General features: G+C 46.6%; 1 protein-coding gene across 2 annotated transcripts in view; it reads left to right on the top strand.

Moving 5' to 3' along the window:
* Positions 1-24,615, top strand: part of LOC133352473 (multiple epidermal growth factor-like domains protein 6) — a 272,185-nt gene that overhangs the window by 211,540 nt on the left and 36,030 nt on the right. For both annotated transcript variants that reach the window (XM_061568137.1, XM_061568138.1), the window contains 10 exons: positions 2,476-2,601; positions 5,729-5,851; positions 7,335-7,457; positions 10,442-10,579; positions 13,582-13,704; positions 15,785-15,907; positions 18,610-18,873; positions 19,891-20,022; positions 22,539-22,667; positions 24,137-24,265. In XM_061568137.1, coding sequence (XP_061424121.1) covers positions 2,476-2,601; positions 5,729-5,851; positions 7,335-7,457; positions 10,442-10,579; positions 13,582-13,704; positions 15,785-15,907; positions 18,610-18,873; positions 19,891-20,022; positions 22,539-22,667; positions 24,137-24,265 — 1,410 coding nt within the window. The remainder of the gene's footprint in view (positions 1-2,475; positions 2,602-5,728; positions 5,852-7,334; positions 7,458-10,441; positions 10,580-13,581; positions 13,705-15,784; positions 15,908-18,609; positions 18,874-19,890; positions 20,023-22,538; positions 22,668-24,136; positions 24,266-24,615) is intronic.

The following is a 24,615-nucleotide window of genomic DNA, read 5'->3' as shown; positions in this document are numbered from 1 at the left end:
CAACATTGCTTGTGTGTTCCATCATGTGTTTTATAGACGCTGATATGTTCAGCTTAATTCGGTCCATAGACCATTCAGTAACTCCTTTGCCTTCTGCTTAAGTTGGGTTGTAGCCGTGGGCTGTTAGCAGTGGGCATTTTGTTTTGACATCAGGGCAATATTATTTGTTTTGAGTCTGGCATTCCTCAAGGTGTAACCTTTTAGCTTTTTCTTTCATTTATTTTAGTCATCTCAATTCCAATTGGGCTAAAGGCTCGTGTGCATTCCAGTAAAGAGGAAACACATGCCTTAGTGCACACACAAGCTCTGAGCGCAAGGATGAGAACGCATGCGCGAGTGCGCACGGACACAAACCTTCAACACGTGCTCAATGGCATAAACGCACACAGGCTCATGCATACAAAGGTGCATGCACATAAGCTTACACATGCACACACACACACACAAACACACACAAACACCCGCTTTCACACACAGGCACCCGCGTGCAAGCAAACACTCAGTCCGGCGCATAAACACACACATGATGCATAATAACAAACACCAGCCATCACAAGAATGCGTTCAAATACAAGCGAACAAATATAAACACGCAAATAAGCACAGGCGTAACAGCATGGTGACATCAATGCGAGTGCCGTGGGGCAGAGAGTGCTGTTGGCGAGCAGATATCAAGGGCCAGAATGACGGACGGGGGTAGTCGTCTGACCAGCAACACACCCGGCAGGGCCGCCTTTGTCTTCCCACTCTTGTTGTTGTTGTTTACACACCGCACCAGACACTCGTTTCAGGCCGAGTTGGCTGGGAATCGAATTTGAGAAAAGCAACATTCGGTGACGCGTTATATTTTGATTCGATCATTAATTATGTTAATAGCTATTCGCCACTAAGTGGCGGTGATGTCACCACAACTCTTGTGCCAGGCTAGGTGCACTTTGATGCGACTGGCAGGAGGTTACGGGCCAGACACATCTGCCGGGTCACACACACACACACACAAGCAGACAGAGAGGCGCACAATTCCATATACACGAACGCACGCACTAAACCTGATCAAGAGACGATTCACACCTCGTCCCGTAACCGGCAACACACCTGGGCTCCCCTGGCCGCCTTCACGTGGCAAGCCGAGAGGACGTCTGTCAACGTGGGCGCTATCCCATTGTGCCATTAACGGGGTTCAAGTTGTGGTCACGCGACGAGGTGCCTGTCCCATTATTCGACAGTGACATATGGTTTTGGGAAGTGGCCGAACGGCGAGCGTGGGGTTTTTTTTTGTGTTAAATGTATTTGACGCGCCTGGAACTTGCTTGGCATTCTTTGGCTACGTGTGGATGCACTAAGGCAATTTTTTTCGGAGGTTAAACCAAACGTCTCCTCTCTCGCGCGCGCTCTCGCTCTTGCATTGCAAGCGCAAATGAAACAGAAAAAAAACCACGTGAATCAACAACGTACGGATGTTTTTTACGTTAAATTCGTAAACCAAATGTGCTCATTACCTACCTTTAGAATTACTATATATATAAAGCACGTGAAATATGTTTTATGTAAGCACAAAAAAAGCAGGCGGTACATCCGGACTTGGCAAGTCATAACAGTGCAACGAGTAGAGTTCATATGGGATAGGGGTACTTAGGCGTTCTGCACATACACCAATTTCTTGGTAGGACTGTGTGAAGTGGGCTGTGTCCGGGTGTAGCCTCGTCTGGGAAGAAGTTAAACGGATGAAATACAGACGGTGGGGTGGGCATAAGTACAAATATTTTGAGAGGCTTATTACAATATATGAAGCAATGTTATGGTTTCTCACGTTATATCAACTGGTGTATTGTATAACTGACCCGTGCTGAACTGTATTTTTTTAAACATAATCTAAACTGACAATTCATGTATCACCAGAGCATGTGTGTTGCCATGTTTTGCCACACGTACGTGCGGTTACTGCAGACTTGATGCCTTCAAATAGGTGTGTGTCTTCATCATCACGAGGCTTCCTTTGCCAGTACCAAAATACACTAATAGGGTTTTTCCCATTTTGGCAACAAAACTGACTTGCAGTCAAAATGCAAAAAAAACAATACTCTGAATTTATGCATTGTCCTAGGCTCTAAGAAAACCTGCCTGGTGTGGACCAATGCGTTTCAAAGACAATGTATACATTATCAGAGTATTGTTTTTTTTGTTTGCATTTTGACTGCAAGTATTGTGGTTAATGTAAACATGATTCCTTGCAAAAGGAGTCAGTTTTGTTGCCAGAAAAAAGGGGAAAACCCCTATTAGTATAGGTGTGTGTCTATTTATTGTTTGGACATCTTAACGCCGGTTTCATTGCCGGAACGGGTTAAGGACTATTCTTTAGTTTTAATTTTTAAGGCTATGTGGGGGGGGGGGGGGGGATGGGTGATTTTAGCATGTGTGTTTATTAACCATTCGCTGCTTGCTGCTGCTGCTGCTGCTGTTGTTGTGCCCTGGCAGCGGTGCACTCCTGTGCGGTGAACAAGGGCGGCTGCGAGCACGACTGCGTGCAGCTGGGAGGGGGGCAGCACCAGTGCAGGTGCCGCCACAACTTCCGCCTCAAGGAAGATGGGAAGCACTGCGAACGTAAGCGAGCCCCCCCACCTCTCTCTGGCCATCGATATTGGCCATCGATCCACTGCTGGATAAAAGGGCCGTCTCCGAGGCGGCCCGGTGATCCTGCGAAGCATTAACCCACCGGGCGCCCGCACACGAGCCGATTTGAGGAGCAAACGGGATGTCCCCTCAGCGGACATCCCCTGAGACTCGTTGTGCACACATCTGCACACATTCGTACAAATTGAATGCGCTGTAACATGCGATCGTTTTAGCGTAATCATTCTCTCATGCTATTTGCTTTATTGAAATGTGTTTTGTGGGTGATATCCAACGAAGATAAACATCTTTTAATAATTTTAATTTGGCTTGCAGAACACAGCTTAGGTGTTTTACCGTCAATAGGTCCAATAACAATTGTTGTTGTTGCAAAATCCAAAGAGAATTCCATCACACCCAAAAGCCAACCTTAAACACAGGAGACGCACTCCTACAGCTTGGCGAACATTTCCTCATCCACTAAATATATCTTCAGATCGTTATCAAATAAATAGTTACTGCTCACATTCCCCCCCCCTCTCCTAAAAGAGGATTTTCGTCTTCTAACAACGTCTCGAGGCAGGAGTTGCCTGTCACGCGACTGTCAGTGTTCAAGTTTAAAGCGTCTTCGCGCCGGGATCAATCCGCGGGCCGAGGCAGCACTTTGCCCTGTGTGTTTGGAGTAATTGGAGACAACTTCCAGGCCCGTCCGCCCCCACCGCTCCCCGCTTAATGCTGAGCAAACAGCAATGCGGGCATTAAGTACAAAAGTGCTTACGTTTTAACTGAGCACCTGCTTCAAGAATCTGGGGTGGGGGGGAGGTCGGGGGAGCATTAGCGGACCCTGCTGAGGGCGATGGTGATGGCAGAACTGGAGCCATTCAGTCTCGTGGCTGATCAAATGAGCTTTTAACCGGAAAAAAAACGTATAATGAATTATACCGGTGTTGTATGCCGGTATAATTAATTATACACATCAGCATACACGTGTGCACCACAGTTAGCCCATCGGCAGTAGAGTGGGGGTGAAGTGTAGGTTCTCTAACCTCACCAAATGTGACTGAGCAGCTTGTAAGAGTCGGTCAAGAACACTATCACGAGGGAGCTCTTTTGCCAGCAGTGGTGAGACCCGCAATTGCCGAGGCTGCGTCGTCACCTTCATAGTTGGCTGGCATTCGGACAATACCCCTCCTTTAATTTGCATCTCTTAAAATATTCATATTCTTGGTTCTTTCAGTAAAGTCACGTAAAAGGGAAATAAAAAAATAAAAAAGTATAGAACAATAAAATTTCTCACGACGTTTCGACTGCAACCCAAGCAATCATCATCAGGTGTGAAATCCACAGCAAGAGCTAGAGCACGTTTTATACAATTGTTTTAATTTTCTGCTTATACAGATGCAGACAACCAATAACTAAACTATTGTCTTACCAACTCTGCCCCGCCCCCTACAATCACAGTGTCCTGAGCTGACTCACGAGGGTAAAAGATAAAATGTTAACGAAAGAAACAGGGCTAAGAGTGATGTCACTTTGCGACACTTTATTATAAAGTAAGGCGGTGATGCCACAATTATGTCACTCCTGCAACTATAAATATTTCCGTGGAAAATTGTGTCTTCATAATGAAGCTTCAAACTTGTCATGCAGCCTGAAACGCACGGCCAATGTACTCATCTACAACACAAGAGACGGTTTGTTTCGTTCTGACTTGCTTTGTGTTTACATATTAGAACATTCTTGATTTGAAGCTTTCGTGACCGCAGGAATCCATACTCTTTGGTTCTTTCGGTAAAGTCACGTAGGTAGAAAAAATAAATTGGATCACGACGTTTCGATCGCAACACAAGCAACCGTCATCAGGTGTGAAACAAACACAGCAGTAGGACTGCTGACGTAGGGCAGTTGCTTGTGTTGCGATCGAAACCTCGTGATCTATTATACACTGGTCAACACACTTTTTCTGGCATAAGGTATTCCAAAGGGTTTAAGGTAATTTTGGGGTGCTGATTCCAAATCTGGCATCAGTTTTTGTCTATAACATCAGTTTTTTTAGATATCAAATATTGCATTTTCAATAAAAACTGCAGAAGAAAAATATATAAATCTGGATATCTACATAAAATGATATTATAAACACACTATCCTAAAAATACAGCACCATATTTTAACACTAAAGCAGTCACTAACTCGCAACAACTTGCAATCATAAGTGACAGAGTAATTTCTGGTAAAATCAATGAAAATGGGGTATGCCGATAGCATAAAAATCAGATGTGATAAAGCAAATCTGAGATCAGATTTGGAATCAGCACCCTGAAATTAGTCTAAAACAGCTGCAAAAAGTCCAGGCCAGAAAAAAATGTTTTTTTTTTTGTTGACCAGTGTTATATTTCTTCCACCTACGTGACTTTACCGAAAGAACCAAAGAGTATTAGAACATTGATTGTTCCATAGAGTTACTTGGCCCTATCACAGGTTCAGGCACGCAAAATGAGATGAGTCACACCAAATACTCACTTTAGAGGGGAAGCCACTTTGAATATTAACGATACGGCAGATTTAAGGGGATAAACCAAATGTAAATACCGTCACGATTGCTTCTACGTGATTCATTATGTTTGTTCCAGCATTACGGGAATAGAGGCATTGCATTCTGATAATAACTTAGAGTCAATCGAATCGATTCGGGAAGCTTTAATGGTGCAATGGTTTAGGGTAGTGGGGTAAAGTGTGGGTACTTTCACCACTTCCAGCAGCACGACAGAGTGCCAAATACCCCCTTGATGGGGCTTTCTCGAGTAGAGGCTCCTCCAGTGGAGACCCTTGTATCTGCAGTGGCATCAGCAAGGCATTTGCAGGGTTGCACCGTTACCTATTAGAACCTAATTATGCAGCGTTGGTAAAAACAAATGTATACTTGTGAAAATCGCAGGCCCGTATTAATGTTTGCTGTCCTCCCCCCCCCGCACCTCCGATTAGCACGGTTGGCTCCGTATGGTGTGAAAGAAGTTCAACATAAATGCATACAATCGGAAGACGAAGCAAATCCTCGTACGATTTGCTATTTCGCAACGCGTTACAAACATGGATTTATGTATAGCTTTGTCCGTTGCAGTGAGGAATCCCTGTGGGGACCGGAACGGAGGCTGCATGCAGAAGTGCGTCAGCGACGGTGGCGTGGCCAAGTGTCTGTGTCACCCTGGATACCGGTTGGGTGTTGATGAAAAGAGTTGTGATGGTGAGTGACTCATGTTTAGTCTTCTTCTTCTACCGTCTGCTTTTGCATGGCCCAGGAGTTGAATTTAGATTAAAAATTAAATGCTTTCGAACTGATTTTTTTGTTTTTCCCTTTTTTTTCTGGCGACAAAAACTCACACCTTTTGCAAGGAATCATGCTTACATTAACCACAATACTTGCAGTCAAATGCAAACAAAAAACAATACTCTGATAATTTATGCATTGTCTTTGAAACTGATTGATCCACACCAGAGACAGCTTTCTTTAGAGCCTAGTCTCATATGGCCTTTTGGCGTCATCTGGTCGAACACCATATGAGATCCTCCACGGTGTTCTTCATTGCAAAGCCCGTGGGCCACTGGCAGCCTCTGGTGGTCTTTGGTGCGGCTCCAGACAATACACAACAGACGTGAAAACGCCCCTATCATGCTGTCAAACCCCAATGTTTTTTTTTATGTGTGGCAGCCCTCACACTGATGAGGTCTTATTGGTGAAAGTGGTGACCCCCCCCCCCCCCTCTGAAAATTCATGAAGACCACTTGGTCTATGACAAGAGACATTCTGAGGAAATTACAACATTGCTGAATATGCTTGTGTGGCCGTTTTAACACTACACCACAATCCAACACGCCCCATGGCTTTGCTTGATGCTGCACATTATCGACCAATCACGTTGTCGCTCTTCTCCCAGTAACATCCCAGGCTCGTAAACAATGGTCTGCATTGAACCGATGGAAAATTGAGAATCGCGCAAAGTTATGACTTGCGGTCACCAATCCCCAAACTGTGGAATGCACGACAACACCATTGTCATCACTATTATTATTATAATAACAACACCACCCCCTTGGATCGTTTGCCGCCAGCATTTCAGATATTCACCAGGCCACGTAAAACATTTATGTTCAACTCCCCACCTGTACGAGAGAAGACCGATAAGTGAGGTGGCCACATTCTAAGTCAGCTCAGCCTGAAACGAGATTCTGGTACAACGTGTCGATTACAGAAACGTGAGGATAATTTTAAAGTGCGTCACATGGCGCTTTCCCCAAAATATAATATATTTTTAATATATTTCTCGCGTGCTCATGTGTGCATGCAAATTCATTATTAATTACACCGTTTTTTTATATACACACAGCTCATAATAATAATAATAACGTCAATATTTAACAAGTGAAAATGCTGCAGGTGTCTGCATGTGTGAAATGAACATGCAAACATTTGCAATCACTTACGAGCAGAGCGTAGATCAAACAAAACGCAAGCGAAAGCACGCGTCACACTCCCAACACACCTTCCGTCGTCGCGAGGCCTGCCGCGACGAAAGACGCTCGAAATGCCATCGGTTTTGACACGCGCTCCCTGCGTACGATCCTCGCAGTGCTTTGCTATGCACACCTCCCCTCCCCTCCGCCCCAAAGTCGCCGCCGGGCCCCGTAATCGAGGCGGCTGCCGTCGCTCCGTGCCGGTTCATTTGCAGACATTGACGAGTGCGATCTGGAGAGCAGCATGTGCGCGCATAGCTGCCGCAACACGAGGGGCTCCTTCGTCTGCCAGTGCAACCCCGGCTACGAGTTGGGCTCCGATGGGAAGCAATGCTACCGTAAGTGTTTGTAACGGTATATTTGCGCGTGTGAACGCGTGTGTGTGTGTATGTGTGTGTTTGTATAGTGGGGAGCGGTAGTGTAGTGGTTAGCGCGCTGCGCTATCAACCTGGCGACACGGGTTCGATTCCCGCTCACGGCCAACACCAGTGACGATTATCGGAACCGGTCCTGGGCCTCCCCTAGGTCGACTCAGCCTCAAATGAGTACCCGATGCGGTGTGTAAACATCGCCACTGGGGAGACAAAGGCGGTCGGGCGTGGTGCTGGCCACCCACCCCCTCGTGTACCGTTCCGGCCTTCATAGGTGCTCGCTAACAGTACTTGCCCCTAGAGTCTGTTAAGGCTATACGGGGGATCTTTGTTTGTTTGCATGTATGCATATATGGATGCTGCCGGCCGGTGGAATTGTTGGCACACTTTTTACTTGCAATCCAGAGGCCGCCGGTTCAATGCGGTCTCCTGGCACAGCAGCAGAAGCAGCAGAAAGAATGGGCAAGTTTATTAAATTCACCTATGCACCACGGTCAGTCGTCGGTTGGCATGTCGTCTGGGGTGGAGTGACGTGTGGGTGTCCTCCCACCTCTTCCAAGACTTTTGAACAGCGTGCAAGAGTAGGCCAAATACTCTAGACATGGGCTTTCAATAGTAGAGGCCCTTACACCAGCATAGGCTTGAGCAAGCGATTGCAGGGTTGTGCCACCTATATATACTGACAAGGAGATAAGACGCATGCATCATTATAGCTGCCACAATACAATGGAGCCCATACAAAGACTTAACAGACTTTAGGGGCAAGTGCTGTTATAGCGAGTACCTATGAAGTCTGGCACGGCACACGAGGGGGTGAGTGGCCAACACCGCACCATTTGTCTCCTCAGCGGCAATGTTTACACACAGTACCAGGTATTCATTTGAGGCCGAGTCGACCTAGGGAAGGCCCAGGACCGATTCAGATCATCGTCACTGGTTTTTTACCATGAGCGGGAATTTAACCCGGGTCGCCGGGTTCGTAGCGCAGCGTGCTAACCACTGCACCACCGCTCCCCATACACACACACACAGACATATACGTCAGTGGTCCAACGATTTACCCTACCATGAAATTGTAACAATTCAGGGTTGAAATTCAATGCAAGATTTTTTTTTTATCACGTTGAATGGCAGCACCACCCGCGGCTACAGTGTTGACATAAGCCCATTGTAAACAACGTAGCAATTTTTATATGCTCCAAGCACGTGTGCTGTTTCATTCAGACGCTGTCGCCTCGACAGGCCTGGTTTCACCTGAGGACGGCTACTTGCGTTGTGGCCGAAACGTCGTGAGAATTATTTAATTATGTTTTATTTTTATTATTTTATTACTTCCCTTCTACGTGACTTTACCGAAACAACCAAGAAGAAAAAAACGTAGCAATTGAAAAAAACAAACTTGATTCCCACCCTTGCGATCACGAGCGTGCTTGCACGAGCTTAAGAAAGCCACATTAGTCCATTAATCGATCCCACAGTTAACATATGAACCCTACAGATGTTCACAGGGCTGCAAGTTTGTGAACACGCAGGCAACGGATACTGCTGCGCAACTGATAAATGCAACAATAATTGGAGGACCGAATTCGAGCCCCGATTGTAAAAAAATATAAGCGTCGCGTAACATTAAAATTGGGGTCACGCTCGTTTGGGGCAGACGTAATGAAGGCGACGGAGCTCCGCTTGAAAATGCAAGGATGGCTTCTTGGCTGGGCATGAAAACAATTACGTGGGTCACGGCTGGGGGTGGAGCCACCGTAATAGTCACCCGACTCCAGACCACGTCCCACACATTACAGCTGCCACTTTTCTAATTTGCATGGATATGCATCGCGTTGGCGAGGATCCCCTTTTCTTCACGATTTCAATCTTTGGCCACAGGTCATGGCTCCTCATTGCATTGCACATCTTAAATCAATAGTGCTCAATAATTTAAACTGATATTACAATGCTCAGGCTGGATAAAATGTTGCATCTCGTTGGCTATGCATTTGAAATCGAGTAGCATTTTTTAGATAGCGCCGACTTTAAAACACGAAACAATTTTTTTTTTTTGCCAGGTAAGGCCCACTGAGCTATGTAGCTCTTTTTCAGAAGCGACCTGGCTACGAATGATAGCCCAATGATGTGGCTTATCGCGTGGAAATGTTTCGCAGCCAAATACTCTAAATCAATGGTTCCTAACCTGGGGTGGACGCACCCCCTGGTAGTGCGAGATTCCCTTTCTGGGGGTGCGAGACATGGCCAGATTTTTTTTTAGAAAGAAAAATAATTAAAACACAAATTAAGCACGGGCACGTAATTGCAAGTACTTGGTTTCATCAAAACTACGTATTTATTAACATTACATATATATGTTTTAGTTTAACCATTGAGAACCAAAGGGGTGCAATGCTGCAATAAAGGTTAAGAACCACTGCTGTAAATGATAACGAAAGTACGTGACGTTCGCATAACGTTATAACACCGCAAGCCCACAAGGACACGACGATCATCAGTTCTATTCCACAAGCACAAAACATCCCAATCCCTCTTAAAAACGTACAACATCAAGTGCCTGAATACTTTCATCCTGTGTTTCAGGTATCCCACTAAGATCGACAGAGAGAAACGGGGTGTGGGGGAAATAAAAATCAAACAAATATTTTATAAATGTACCACCTTAACAACTTTTCCACAAACACAGAGCATCGTCGCTGGAATTTTCCAGCCGTGGCATTGAGAGTGTTGCGATTTGCATAGCCACCGCATGCGCGGAGTGAAATTCAATCCGACGCTTCCTCGCAACCGCCGCCACTGCGCAACGGGCTCAAACTAAAAAGCCTGCAAAGCCTGCCGCAGAAGGTTCAGCGAGTGGAGCCGCCACCGATTTCATTGCAACCGCCCCTGGCTCACACACAGCCCTGTGCACGCGTGTGCGTGCGTGTGCGTGCGCGCCCGTGCATGAGCAGGCATCGAGATGGAGATCGTGAACAGCTGCGAGAAAGACAACGGCGGCTGCTCGCACACGTGCCAGCACGCGACGCAGGGGCCACGCTGCCTCTGTGACAGCGGCTTTCACCTGGACGTGGACGGCAAGACGTGCAAAGGTACCCTCGCCGTTCCGCCCTCCGTTGATCCTGCAAGCGCGTACGAGCGCCGTGGCGTGATAATGCACCCCCTGGCAGAGCGTTTACAAAGAGAAGGCTTCCGGCAAGCGTGGTCACGGTTCGCCTCCACCGTTCAAGGTTTGCGATTCGATTTGATGATCGATGACAAAATGTTCTGGGTTTTTTGTCTCGTTTTTTCTCGTTTCTAAATTGTCTTCGGCCCCATTTTTATTCATCCTTTCAGCCTTAACGTATCACTATCATCCCCGTTAGCGCATACTTTGCGTGAATCATAAATAATCGATTCATATTCCATACCGTGGTATCGTGAATGTAAGAAGCCATCGTAATATATTCATAAAACCTTTGTTATATTCCAGCGATTTAGTATGCACACAAACTCTTGAATAATTTTGCTCACGTACATGCAAAAAAAAAAAACTGCTCCTGGCGGAGACATTTTTTGCGGCACTCATGCCAAGCTCAGTCGCACTTTTAGGCTAAGTCAAGTGGTGAATGCTCGCCGGTAGGAGGTAACTGGACAGACCCAGAGGCTATGGGTTAACAGGAGGGTTAGTGCACACTCCAGAGTGCTAACTTGTGTTTCAGCCAAGCAGTGCTCTCCTTGCTCTTGTGCAAAGACAAAGATCCCCCGTATAGCCTTCACAGACTGTCGGGGCTAGTGCTGTTAGCGAGCACCTATGAAGGCAAGCACGGCACATGGGGGGGGGGGGGGGGGTGGGTGGCCAACACCATACCTGTCCGCCTTTGTCTACCAAGTGGCGATGTTTACACACAGCACCAGGTACTCGTTTGAGGCCGAGTCGACCTAGGGGAGTGCCATAACCGGTTCAGATAATCTGTTGTTGACCCTGAGCGGGTATCGAACTCGGGTCGTCGGGTTTGTAGTGCAACGTGTTAACCCTCACGCTTCTGCTCCTCACTTGCTGTTGTGCTCACGCACACATCATTTGCATTTGAACGTTAACCGCCCTTTTTTTTTCATAGGTAGTAATTACGTTACGTATATTTTGAACCCACTTTGTTGATTTTAAAATCAATGACATAAATGTAAAGTATTGCATGCTAAAAGCTATAAAATGTGTGGCATATATATAATATTTATTTCATTGGCCATTATTCAAGATTAAGGGTAAGGAACCATAATCAAACTATAATTCAGAGAACCCAATAACAGTAATAATAAATACATTTGAAAGATTAATATATAAAATGTTTTCACATTAACATTATTACACGGGCATTATATTAATCGACGTAGATTATGCCAAATATTGCATTTCAAACAGTTCACACTCAGAGGTTCATATCCATTCATCAAACAGACATTAAAACCCAACCGGATTTGCCAATCTTGAAAACAACACCCATATTTGCGTTGTTACAAATGACAATGACCAAAATCAAATCTAGGCGATCTGCAATCCACAAAATCTGGAGTGGTGTTTTCGCTACAATGAGAGCACACTTTGGCTTGTGCCTGTTTGCGCTGTGACTGGGGCGAAAGTGCCTGGCTCTGCGTGGAGTCTGCATTGATCGAAAGGGGTGGGGGGGTGCCATCCACACTTGTGGCTACTGCTGCTGCAACAGCCAACAAACAGCACCACCCTCTGTGGGCACCTAGACACACATTGCCACGCTACAGGAACAGAACGATCAGCATAGGCACGGACTTACGTGCATCGGCGAGAAAACACGTATTTGGTTAACCCGCGAGGAACTGGTACACCTTTGTAGCGCGCGGGAGGGAAACCAGAGTGACCACTGAGAAGGCCCACGCATCCGTGGGGAAGGAACACAAAAGCGTCGCGACGGGATATGTCAGCCACCTACTTGCTGTACTACCTACTTGGCTGCTTTGGATGATTGCTTAAGTGCAATAACATTTTGATTGTGACCCGCCAGACCTACCACCTAGCCGCTGGTCTGCATGCATCTCAATTGGGCACATGCAAAACAAAAGCGTCTCCACGCTCCAAAGAGTAACGGCCGGCCGGGCGTCCCATCTCCATTGCTGGGCCCGAGCCAGGAGCGGGGATCCTACATGTGCTACGTCTGGAGGCCGTTGTGTCCGCATGGCAAAAACACCGTTGATTTACACGCAAAAAATTGTGACTCAATGACATCATGAGCCCAGAGGGACGTTTGGCCGAGGCACCACAGAAATAGATGCAGGTAAAGGTGCAACCCTGCCCATGACACTGTTGGCAGGGAGGGCCTCCATTACAGGGAACATCAAGGTAGCCTCTCCGGAGGGCAATTTAGGCCTAACTTTTCCAATGCTGGACAGACGTCTTGGAATGGGTAGGGAGTGACCGGGATTTTACTCCACCACACGTGACTAGCCGAACAACCTGCCGATGGTGAACCCATGAGTATCGCAGGGTGGACAGAGGTCAGGAAGCAGGGGATGCATTTAAGAAACCTGCATCCCATTGTTTCAACTGTGACACTGGCAGATCGGACCGGTGACCATTATGCAGCCACAGAAGCAGTACCTTGCCTAATATGAGTAACGGTAAACTCAGCTGAACTATTTTTTGTTTCATACGAGGTAAGGCCCACTGAGCGATATAGCTCATTTTTTAAGAAGTGACCTGGCCACAAATCATAGCTCAACGAAGTGGCTTATCACGTGGAAAAATATCGCGTCCAAATACTCTAAACGCGTGTTTCTAAACGTGGAGGGAAAAACGGCAGGATCTGGAGAAAACTCTACGCGACCACGGGGAGTGAGAACACGCATGCTGCAGATATACTGGCATCAGGGTCAGGATTGAACCCACCACCTCTTGTATACCAGGCGAGGGGAAATAGCCCCGGCTAATATTGAGGCGCAGTGACGCGTCGGGAATAAAACATGCATTGAGAACCTGGTGAAAGCCGCTTACATTCGGCAGCTGCTATAACACGCTGACGATCGCCGACGTGTGACGAGTGATGCCGCTCCGTCGCTTGCCTGTGCTGCTGCTCACTTACAGACACCGACGAGTGCTCCGAGGGCGGTTCCTGCTGCGCGCAGTTCTGCAGCAACAACGCCGGAGGCTACGAGTGCGGCTGCCGCGCCGGCTACCGCGTCAGCCTCGACGGATGCAACTGTGACGGTAACGATCGCCACCTCTCCGTCTCACGACGGGCACACGTCCATTGATGAGGCTGTGCGCTCGTAATCCCTGTTCACAGCGGCCGAGCCTAAGGGTGGGAGTCCCGATACAAGGGTGAAAATTACACGCATCCACGTCAGGGGGCCAAGTCTTTCCTTGCAATGGCCACGATTGGCTCACCGCAAATGTTGTACGGAGATGCGGCCAAGGATTGGAACGCGTCCAAGAGCACGTGCACAATGAAAATGGAGCAATGAAATCGTCTCGAGAGCATGTGCTCTCCATGGATTATTAAAGTGCAGACACTTTGAAAGATGGACGATGATTTGGGGAGGCCCTCATCCAGCAGTGGACTTATCATGGACAAAAATGATGATGATGATGATGAACATGGTACCGATTATATCGACCCTGTAGGGATGCTAGTCTCGTTCAACCCACAACCACGATTTGAATTCGCAGAACCTTCTCATTGTTATTCTGCGACAGCGCGATACTAATAGAGGGCAGTCTTCGTGAATATCCGCTCGGCTAATAGCTCTGGTTTCACGAAGCTATCGCGATTTACTAATGAGTCTCCGAGCTTCGTGAACACTTAATCCGACGCAGCTACCAACCAAGCGAACACATTCACAATGCAGCGCCCCAGAATTATTTTCAAGAGCTCGAGCGCGATCGATTAAGCCTCGCGAATGCGACTTGCACGCTGCCCCGATTGCGAGCTCGCGGCTCGCGCAGTCTCGTTGCCGACCGCCGCTGGCGTGCCTCCAACTTTTCGCAACGCCACAGTCTTGATTTTTACCACGAGTAAGGATAAATAAAAAAAACGATTTCGGCGACCATTAAGCGTTGGCCGAAACGCTCTGTGTGCAGCAGCGGCAGAATGAAAAACGTCCTCACTCTGCAACCGTTGCAGATTCCCCCCAGCCAGGGAAGCGATTACAAAAGAGCGGGTGAGTTTAGCCCACCGGAGTTTATTGTCTCAGTCTGAACGGCGTCTCTCGCTAGGTCGCAGAATCATGAGAAAAATGTTCACGGCGGGGAAAACTATAGATTGTTACAACACGGTTTGGGGTAATGGGCACGTTCAGGAATGCGCCGTTGCAGGCCTTCTTTGCTGTTGCTCGAAAATATATTGGTGTTCCAAAGCCTTCGGGCCTCTCAGTGCTTACAATGGCCCTAATGACCGAGTCTGCGCTGTGCAGCTGGTCCTAATCTTCGGTGTGGTTTGATGCATTAAACGCGTTCAATCAGACCCCACTCGTAGTCGCGTTTGAGATTTTTAAAATATGGAATCATTTTTGGGGCTAATTGCGTGTGCCCATGGCACACGTCTGACACAGAGTTGAACAGTTTTGCGCTAAAATAAATACTTACGGAATTTGAGAGAAAATATAGATTACTTCCACAATTTAATTGGATTATGGCTATCGTAACAATGGCTATTATTTTTCATGCTATTATTTGCTATGATATTGCATTATTTACGGACATTTTTTTCCTGAATGAGCAATTAAGTGGTACTCATCCTTACTGATGGTCCTAAACCAGAGGTGGAAATTCAATATTCGCATGTTGGAGGCAAGTCTGTCCATAGGACCACCGTGGCCGACTTTTAAAATAAGTGGAATACAATTTATTGACTCTAGAGGGATCATGAGATGTTATCGATCAGACATTATTGTGTCAACCGTTGAATTCTCATCCTTCTGATTGCGAGTCACGAGAGTTCAATTCTCCATCATGACTAAACATCAGTGGAATGAGCGATACCTGAACCAGTCGCCTGGCTTTCCCATCCACCGACAGCTGTCGGGCTGTGACGGTTCCACCTGAAGACGGAAGCTTGTGTTGCCTCCGAAACGTCGTGATTTTTATTTTAATTTACTTTTATTAATTTTAAATTTTTACCTACGTGACTTTACCGAAAAAACCTAAGCTTCAAATCTAGAATATATATATATCCCCATGCTGGCGGCACTGTACATTATGAAGTTTAATTCTTAGAGTATCTCTATAAAGCAAACTGAAAAAAAAAACAAGACCCGTTCGTCCGTTGTTTTTCTTTTTTGGTTCGCAGATGTGGACGAGTGCCTTGCGGAAAACGGGGGCTGTGAACAGCTGTGCCGCAACAATGAGGGCTCTTACGAGTGCTCGTGCCGCAGGGGCTTCCGCCTGGATGAGGAGCGGAGGGGATGCATCCGTAAGGCCCCTTCACACGCTCAGGCACCCCCTCCGCCCCCCCCCCCCCCCCCCCCACGTTTTTCTCTCCATGCCGCCCTGAGCGTTGCCACGCGTGTCTCTGTGCGTGCGGCAAGCGGCGGCGTGGCTGGTGGTGACAGCTTGAGCTGCCAACTCGGTGACGGGATTTTACCTCCCTCGCCTGGTGGGGTTCGATCCCCGTTCCTGGCACCTGTATATTTGCAGTTTTTATGTTCTCTCTCCCCGTGGTGGTGTTTATTTTTCTCCAGGTCCACATTTGGAATCAACACGAGTTTAGAGGATTTGGCTGATATCAATTTCCCCGTGATAAGCCACTTCGTTGAGCTATCATTTGTGGCCAGGGCGTTTCACAAAATGCGCTACATTGCTCAGTGGACCTTGCCTGGTAAAAGAAAAAAAGAAAAATCTAGAATTGTATATCTGGTCCTGGGCCTCCGCTAGGTCGAATCAGCCTCAAAAGAGTACCTGGCCAACCCACCCCTACGTGTGCTGTCGCGAGGTTCATTAGACGCTCGCTAACAGCACTTGCCCCAACATTCTATTGCAGCTATACGGGAGATCTTTGTCTTTGTGCAGCACTTCAGAGGCCATTGAAGTTATTTATGAACATTCAGCCCTAAGCCCAGTAATGAGGTTGCTAAATTACCAGCAATATCACACACTGCCATTAGATATCGTGTCAAGTAACAGTGCAAGTATCTAACCGATAAAACTACCATTGTGTTTAGTGGCCTCTGAGCTCGTGCAATTATTTACAGTGCTGCAAAGTGTTAGTTTACGATAAGGATATGCTCGGAATATAATACTTAAAAACAAGGAAGAAAAAAACGATGCACACGCAATGGCTTCTGTAACGCTTTCCAGCGTTCATCCTCTGAAACATTTAATTGGCGATAACCGTAGGCAGCTATCGCACAGCTGATTGCGGCTCTGTTGAAGGGGGTCACAGGCCATTCTACCACAGGGCGAGTTCCAAAGAGAAACAAAACTTAATCCTGCAGGTTTGTTCATGAAAAATAAGAATAGGTTTTAACCTTTCTGGCAATAAAACAGGTGTCGAGATGTTCAAACCCCAAATAGATACCATTTTCAAGGCAAAAAACACGCTCTGACAATATGTGGCATTGTATTTGAAACCGATTGGCCTACACTAGAGACAGCCTTTTTAAATCCTTTATATTAAGTTTGCTTGCTTGCTTGCGCGCTTACGACCGTGCAAATCTTTCGGTCGTTTTTTAACCCATTTTGCACACAGACTCGTTGTGCGTGACAATTTATTTTCGTGAATTTGTTTTCTCCAAAATTTTCAAAATTTTAGGAAAATTTATTTTTATATTTAATTACCAATTGCTTAATGGTGGCAGGCAATCATCTGACCCATAGGTGGCAGCCATCTCAAGCCAGAGGACGAGAGGACTCTAGCCGCCACGCATATAAAGTATTTATAGTGAAAAACTTTGTTTTTACGGGTTATTTTTTTTATGGCCTAGCCTCAGCAGAGAACACCAAAAGGCCTAACTCATCACAAACCTGCAGCTGAAACGATGACAAATGGACAGAGCTAACGTGTTACGTGTAATCACTTTAAGCCTCGGTTGTGCGGCATTACTAAAGGGTATTGCTTCACCAGCTGGTGTTGGGTCTGCAATTATACGCGTGTATAACTACGTACAAATGCGCATTATAAATTTGAATTATTGCGCGAATTAATACCCATTATAAATAATACTTATAATGTTTATGAAAGTCAAAAGACTGTGATCCATCATTTAATGTTTTACTGTTCTGACAAGTGCCGCTCGCCAGCACCGTGTCACCCCCCCCACCCCCATTGCTCATCATGACACCACAACAACAACAACCGAGTGTTTACAGACTAGGGAAGGCCTGAGATTAGGTTCGCTTCCAGGCTCTGGGCTTGCGACGACAGACAATAAATTGAAACAAATCTGGATAAATATACAATAAAAAATTAATAACGCAAAAGCAAACTATGCTGAACAACACTCGGTGTAATACACAACACAATGCAGAGCAACACTTCCCCATCCACTCAGTGAAGCTAGACTTTGGGCATCTGTGTCTGTGTGCACGTGTTCACATGCAACATCCCTGCAAGTGAGATCCTCCGTCTGTGTGCGTACACATGCACGGCTCTGCATGTGATATCCTCTGTGTGTGCATGCACGGCTCTGCAAGTGAGATCCTCTGTGTGTGCATGCACGGCTCTGCTAGAGAGATCCTCTGTGTGTACATGCACGGCTCTGCATGTGATATCCTCTGTGTGTGCATGCACGGCTCTGTAAGTGAAATCCTCTGTGTGTGCATGCACGGCTCTGCTAGAGAGATCCTCTGTGTGTACATGCACGGCTCTGCAAGTGAGATCCTCTGTGTGTGCATGCACACACATGTATATCCCTGCAAGTGAGATCCTCTGTGTATGCTTGCACACACATGTACATCCCTGCCAGTGAGATCTTCTGTGTATGCATGCACACACATGCACATCCCTGCCAGTGAGATCCTCTGTGTATGCATGCACACACATGCACATCCCTGCCAGTGAGATCCTCTGTGTATGCATGCACACACATGTATATCCCTGCAAGTGAGATCCTCTGTGAGTGTGCGTACACATGCACGGCCGTGCAAGCGAGGTCCTTTGTGTGTGCGCTTCTCCAGCTCTGGAGGGGGCCACGGAAGAGCAGGGCACGGAGGAGCTGCGTGGGCAGACGTGGCTGGGCAGCACCGTGCGCCTGCGTCCTGTCGAGCAGACCTACCAGTGGGTGCCGCGCGAGGAGGCCGAGTGGGGGGCCTTCGGGGACGCAGAGGCCAGCGAGTACCGCGAGGGGGGCAGCGACGAGGAGGAGGAGGAGGGTGACGATTTCCTCGATTATGGACCCCAGGAGCATCGACGCCAGGAGCACACGCTCGTCCAGAAATTCAGTGGGTGCTGCTCTCGGTGGGAGAGGGACGGAGAGGGGATAGAGAGAGAGAGTGGAGGTGCAATTCAAATGATACGTTGTTATCATTGAGCTATGCACTGAAAAGAGCATTCTTAAAGGGAAATTTAAAGGTGGAAATTGCGACGCAAAATACTTCAAAGCTAAATGCAACATGTTGCGACGCTTGACAAGAAATAAGACGAAAATTTTAAAGCCTTGTATTCCAAGGCAAAGCAAACACTGTGTACTTAGCGCAAATGTTTGTGTTTCCCACCTCCCATATGCTTCGTATAATTATTATCGTGATAATGGTTTTAAGGGGTAGTGCTATTGTGGTGTTAATGCAATGTATTGTGAAACAGGAAAACTTGCGTTCGATTCCTTACAGTATTTGGCTGCTATGAATTTACTTGTAATAAGCCACTTCATTGGGCTATTATTTGTGGCCAGGTAGCATCTAAAACAAAAGTTTTTTTTTATAGCTCAGTGGGCCTTCCCTGTTAAAATAAAAGTAATTAATGTTATTTTTCCTGGCAACGGCAAACATCAGTGGCGAGTGAAATGTGAACATTCCAGCCCTTCCTCATACCCCTAAACCCTCGGCCCCATTCACCAACCTGCACTGACCATTATGGTGAAGTATGATCCCCCTCTACACCTCCCCCCTATGATCGACATTCTTTCACAAAGAGCTGTTCATTCGTTCTTGTTGTTGTTGCTGCAAGTAAAATAAAGAAACACACCCGATTAGGAGGAGGACCCTACGTGCTCAGCGAGAGCAGGAAAGACAATTGCGCTACGCTAGGCAACAGCAAAGTATATTTTCCCGAGACTTATCCTGGCCCAGGCGAGTGTGCGTCTCGCTGCTTGTTATTCGTTCCGCAACACGCGTGCCCGTGATTCACAAGCCGAGAGATTCGACTTTTTGTTATATTTTTTACGAGCCGCGTCCTCTGGCTGAACCCATGGCACCGACCGCGCGCGCGGGTCCCTTTTGCGACGTGGCGTCTCTTCGCAGTTTGCCTGGGCGAGACGTTCGGTCACGACTGCAGCCTCTCGTGCTCCGACTGCCGCAACGGCGGCGGCTGCAACGAGGGGCAGGACGGATGCGACTGCCTCGCCGGATGGACGGGCCTCGTGTGCAACGAAAGTACGCGCCGATTGCACGTCGCCAATAATGTTGTGCAGCCGGTGATCCGAATATATATACACACACACGCGCACGAGTACAGGGCATTGATTTAACTGCTTAACGCGAGCTGTTAATGCTTTGGCGTTTGGATCGTTCTCGCACTGTTTACCTGGTGGTGTTTTTTGGTCGATTGCCAGTGGAGAGACAAGGGCCAATCGGTCTCAAGCACAATTGTTATCAAAGCGTATTTATTTGCATTTAACACAATAGCTGTCTCTTGGGTTTTGACCATGTTAACACCTGTATTTTTGCTCATAAAGGGTACATCCTTTATTTTATTTTCATCAACTCGCGCCCATTGTCCCAAATGCCCACCTCGGGGAAATGAACTCGCGACCTCCGGATTTGCAAGTTCAGTGCCATAACCACGACACCACAGCAGCAGTGGCCCGTTAACGTTGTACAGACGTTGTACAGACGTTGTACAGACGTTTACATTCATGTTGATTCAGGCGCGTCTCCCTGCTCAAACGAAGCAATTCGGGCGCGGGTCACCTCTAAAATAGTTGCTGGCAACTTTGATCTCATTACAAAAATATTAATTTCGATTTAAAGCTTTCGTGACTGCAGGGATTCATCTTCTTGGTTCTTTCGGTAAAAATATTTTATTATATTTTATTATTTCCCTTCTACGTGACTTTACCGAAAGAACCAAGAAGATACAAAAATATAGTTTGGTACGAGTACATCGCAACTGCACACATTTGTTTATTTGTTATTTACAAACCTCGAGCACGCTATCTGAACACTTCAAATATCCCTCTAAGATAACTTCATAAGATTGCTAAATTTGATCTACCTGATCTAAAAAAACTGACACATTTGCATCGTTTCTTTAACTTAAAAAAAAAAATATATAGATATTTTAAGGGGGCAAAAAACGACCGGCACACAGAAACGATATTATCATTCTTCATCAGTGTTTTCATACCTTCACTATCCCCAACGCTTTCCTTGCCGAATGGTAACAATGTCTACGTGCATCTGAAGCATGTCTTTGTGTGTGCCTCTATTCATTTTCGATGCATAGCATACCGTGCCCAAATATTTTTCTTAAGGCTAAAAGTCAAATCAACTTTGCCCTACTTTTCCACTGTTTTGGTGTCGGCCTGCATGAAAATGAAAACATAAGCCTGGAAAGATGTTTCACACGTAATCCATCAGAGCAACTCAAATGTAACTCCTAGCGCGAGTGTACACACATTCATCACACGTTTGGTTTCAATTGATGTTAAATATAACCACACTGCGAGCATGCTACACATTGTTACGTTAATCAACGGCGTCATAATAAAACATATATAAATCTGCCGTGCAGTACGTCTGGTTGATGCAAACGCTTCCAAGTAAACCATTAACCGACTTAGTTTCGTGACGCGTCTTGGCATTGCTGCATACATATGTTGTCCAAGTAAACCATTAACCAACTTAGTTTCGTGACGCGTCTTGACATTGCTGCATATTTATGTTGTCCAAGCAAACCATTAACCAACTTAGTTTCGTGACGCGTCTTGGCATTGCTGCATATTTATGTTGTCCAAGTAAACCATTAACCAACTTAGTTTCGTGACGCGTCTTGTCATTTCTGCATATATGTGTTGTCCAAGCAAACCATTAACCAACTTAGTTTCGTGACGCGTCTTGGCATTGCTGCATATATGTGTTGTCCAAGTAAACCATTAACCAACTTAGTTTCGTGACGCGTCTTGGCATTGCTGCATATATGTGTTGTCCAAGTAAACCATTAACCAACTTAGTTTCGTGAAGCATCTTGGCATTGCTGCATACATGTGTTCTCCAAGTAAACCATTAACCGACTTAGTTTCGTGACGCGTCTTGGCATTGCTGCATATATGTGTTGTCCAAGTAAACCATTAACCGACTTAGTTTCGTGACGCGTCTTGGCATTGCTGCATACATATGTTGTCCAAGTAAACCATTAACCAACTTAGTTTCGTGACGCGTCTTGGCATTGCTGCATATTTATGTTGTCCAAGTAAACCATTAACCAACTTAGTTTCGTGACGCGTCTTGGCATTTCTGCATATATGTGTTGTCCAAGCAAACCATTAACCAACTTAGTTTCGTGACGCGTCTTGGCATTGCTGCATATATGTGTTGTCCAAGTAAACCATTAACCAACTTAGTTTCGTGACGCGTCTTGGCATTGCTGCATATATGTGTTGTCCAAGTAAACCATTAACCAACTTAGTTTCGTGACGCATCTTGGCATTGCTGCATACATGTGTTGTCCAAGTAAACCATTAACCGACTTAGTTTCGTGACGCGTCTTGGCATTGCTGCATATATGTGTTGTCCAAGTAAACCATTAACCGACTTAGTTTCGTGACGCGTCTTGGCATTGCTGCATACATATGTTGTCCAAGTAAACCATTAACCAACTTAGTTTCGTGACGCGTCTTGGCATTGCTGCATATTTATGTTGTCTCCGTTGTTGTGTTTTCCGTGCCCAGCTTGTCCCGAGGGCAAGTTTGGCAGCAACTGTCAGAGTGAGTGCAGGTGTCAGAATGGAGGCTCGTGTGACCCCGTCAGCGGGAAGTGTCGCTGCCCTCCCGGAGTGTCTGGCGAGCTTTGTGAAGACGGTTAGTAGTGGCGATCATCCACCACCCCCCCTCCCAGCCACTGTATCTGCCAACTGCTGCCCACTTCACAGATAACTGCCCTGTATGAAGTGTTCATCCCAGACGCATTTCCACCCACGGCTCTTTGATGTGTCGTCGGGTTGCAACGCGTGTTGTTCGGCAGGATGTGTTGGGGTGACACGGTGGCGAAATGTTAACTACCTCGCCTGGTATGCGGGAGGTCGTGGATTCGATCCCGACCACGATGCCTGGTCGTGCGGATTTTTCTCCGGGTCCTCCGGTTTTTCCCTACACATTTCGAATCCACGTGCGATTTTAGTATTTGGCTGCTGTAAATTTGCACGTGACATGCCACTTCGTTGAGGTATCATTCGTAGCCAGGTCACTTCTGAAAAGGAGCGATATAGCTCAGTGGGACTTATCTGGTCAAATAAAAATTGTTTAGTTTCAGTTTAGTTTTAGGATGTCCCAACGTTTTGCTCCACGTGCTGGGATATTTTTCAGATTGAACAAAACGTTAGGCATGCAAAACATATCGAGAGACACACGCTTAAAAGGTGGGACATTGATACACAGACATATTTAAGTGTTCTCTCCAATTTGTTTTCTGGTTGTGCCACGTTGTTTGGCACGAGGACTGACTATTCTGCCAACACGCCACGGCGTGTAGTGAAATATTGGGTATCATCTCGATGAAAACCTATGCAATTGTATCGAAGTGCTGACCATCTTTGCCAGTCTAGGGCAAGAGTTACGAGGTCTATTTATTTCAAGCCACTGCATGCTGACAGCTGCTGCTGAGAATTTATTTTCTCATTCTGCTGAATGTTTTATATATATAAGAAAAGTATCCAACGTGGAATGCAAAAGGCATTCTTATTTCATTCGAGGTGAAAATACTTTGGCCGTGTCAATTTATCAGTGACTTTTTCCACATTCTACGCGGATTTTTTTTGTCAGTTTTTGTTTGTCATTCCTTCATGCCATGTCTCGACTCCCTAAGCCTCGGGTGTGAAATGGAATTCCCTTCCTTTGAACATTTTTCATCACGGCATTATCGGTTTACAACATACTTTGCAACAATAATCAATCATCGTGTAACAATGTGAATCAGTTTCGTCTCTCTTTAGAGCTCATCGGTACGATACAGTCATCAACATCCACCGCTGCTGCTGCTGCTGCTGCCATTTGTGTCCTTGTTTCACTGCTGCCTGCTAGGATGGCCTCACTTTCTCTACTCTTTGAGTTCGTGATGGAAATGAGCAAATCCCAACACATTCAGATCTCTTGAGCTCGTGGACATGAATAAGGCCGAGAGCTTTTGAACGTGCAATGCACATCCTCCGTGCCTTATTAAATCCCTTAATTCTCCCACGTGCTCTCTTTCACGCACAGAGTTGAATCACGAGCGCAGTCCGAACGTCGTGCAATGAATACGGTGTCCCTGCATCTGTCCCATCCCTGGACAGGATGTCCCAAGGGCTTCTTTGGAAAGGCGTGCAACAAGAAGTGCAACTGCGCCAACAACGGACGCTGCCACCGCATCTACGGAGCCTGCCTGTGCGACCCGGGCCTGTACGGCCGCTTCTGCCACTTGCGTGAGTCTACTGCTTTGGGGCTCTCATTCCGGCCCAGGGCCGAAGGTCACAACGTTTGAGCGGCGTCCTCGGCCTCCACAAACTGCAAGCCTCGTGTAGAATCTGACAAACCGTGGTAGGACGATGGCAGGGGGTCTGGCAACGGAAATAACGAGAGGAGTACTTTTTGTCGAATTCTGTAAGAAAAAAAAAACTCTATTTCCAGAGCCGCAATGCACTGTGAATACGTAGATGGGGCTAACACGGCAGGGAAGCTACAAGGGCACGGAAAATTTACAGGGGCTCTGTGGAACGGCTGGTACGATGGTACGCAACACTTTACATGGGACGGGAGGATTTACAGTGGCTCT

The sequence above is a fragment of the Lethenteron reissneri genome, chromosome 40, assembly GCF_015708825.2.
Source record: "Lethenteron reissneri isolate LAM-NWPU_2019-01 chromosome 40, ASM1570882v1, whole genome shotgun sequence".
Taxonomy (NCBI): Eukaryota; Metazoa; Chordata; class Hyperoartia; order Petromyzontiformes; family Petromyzontidae; genus Lethenteron; species Lethenteron reissneri.
This window is presented reverse-complemented; position numbering and strand designations above follow the sequence as displayed.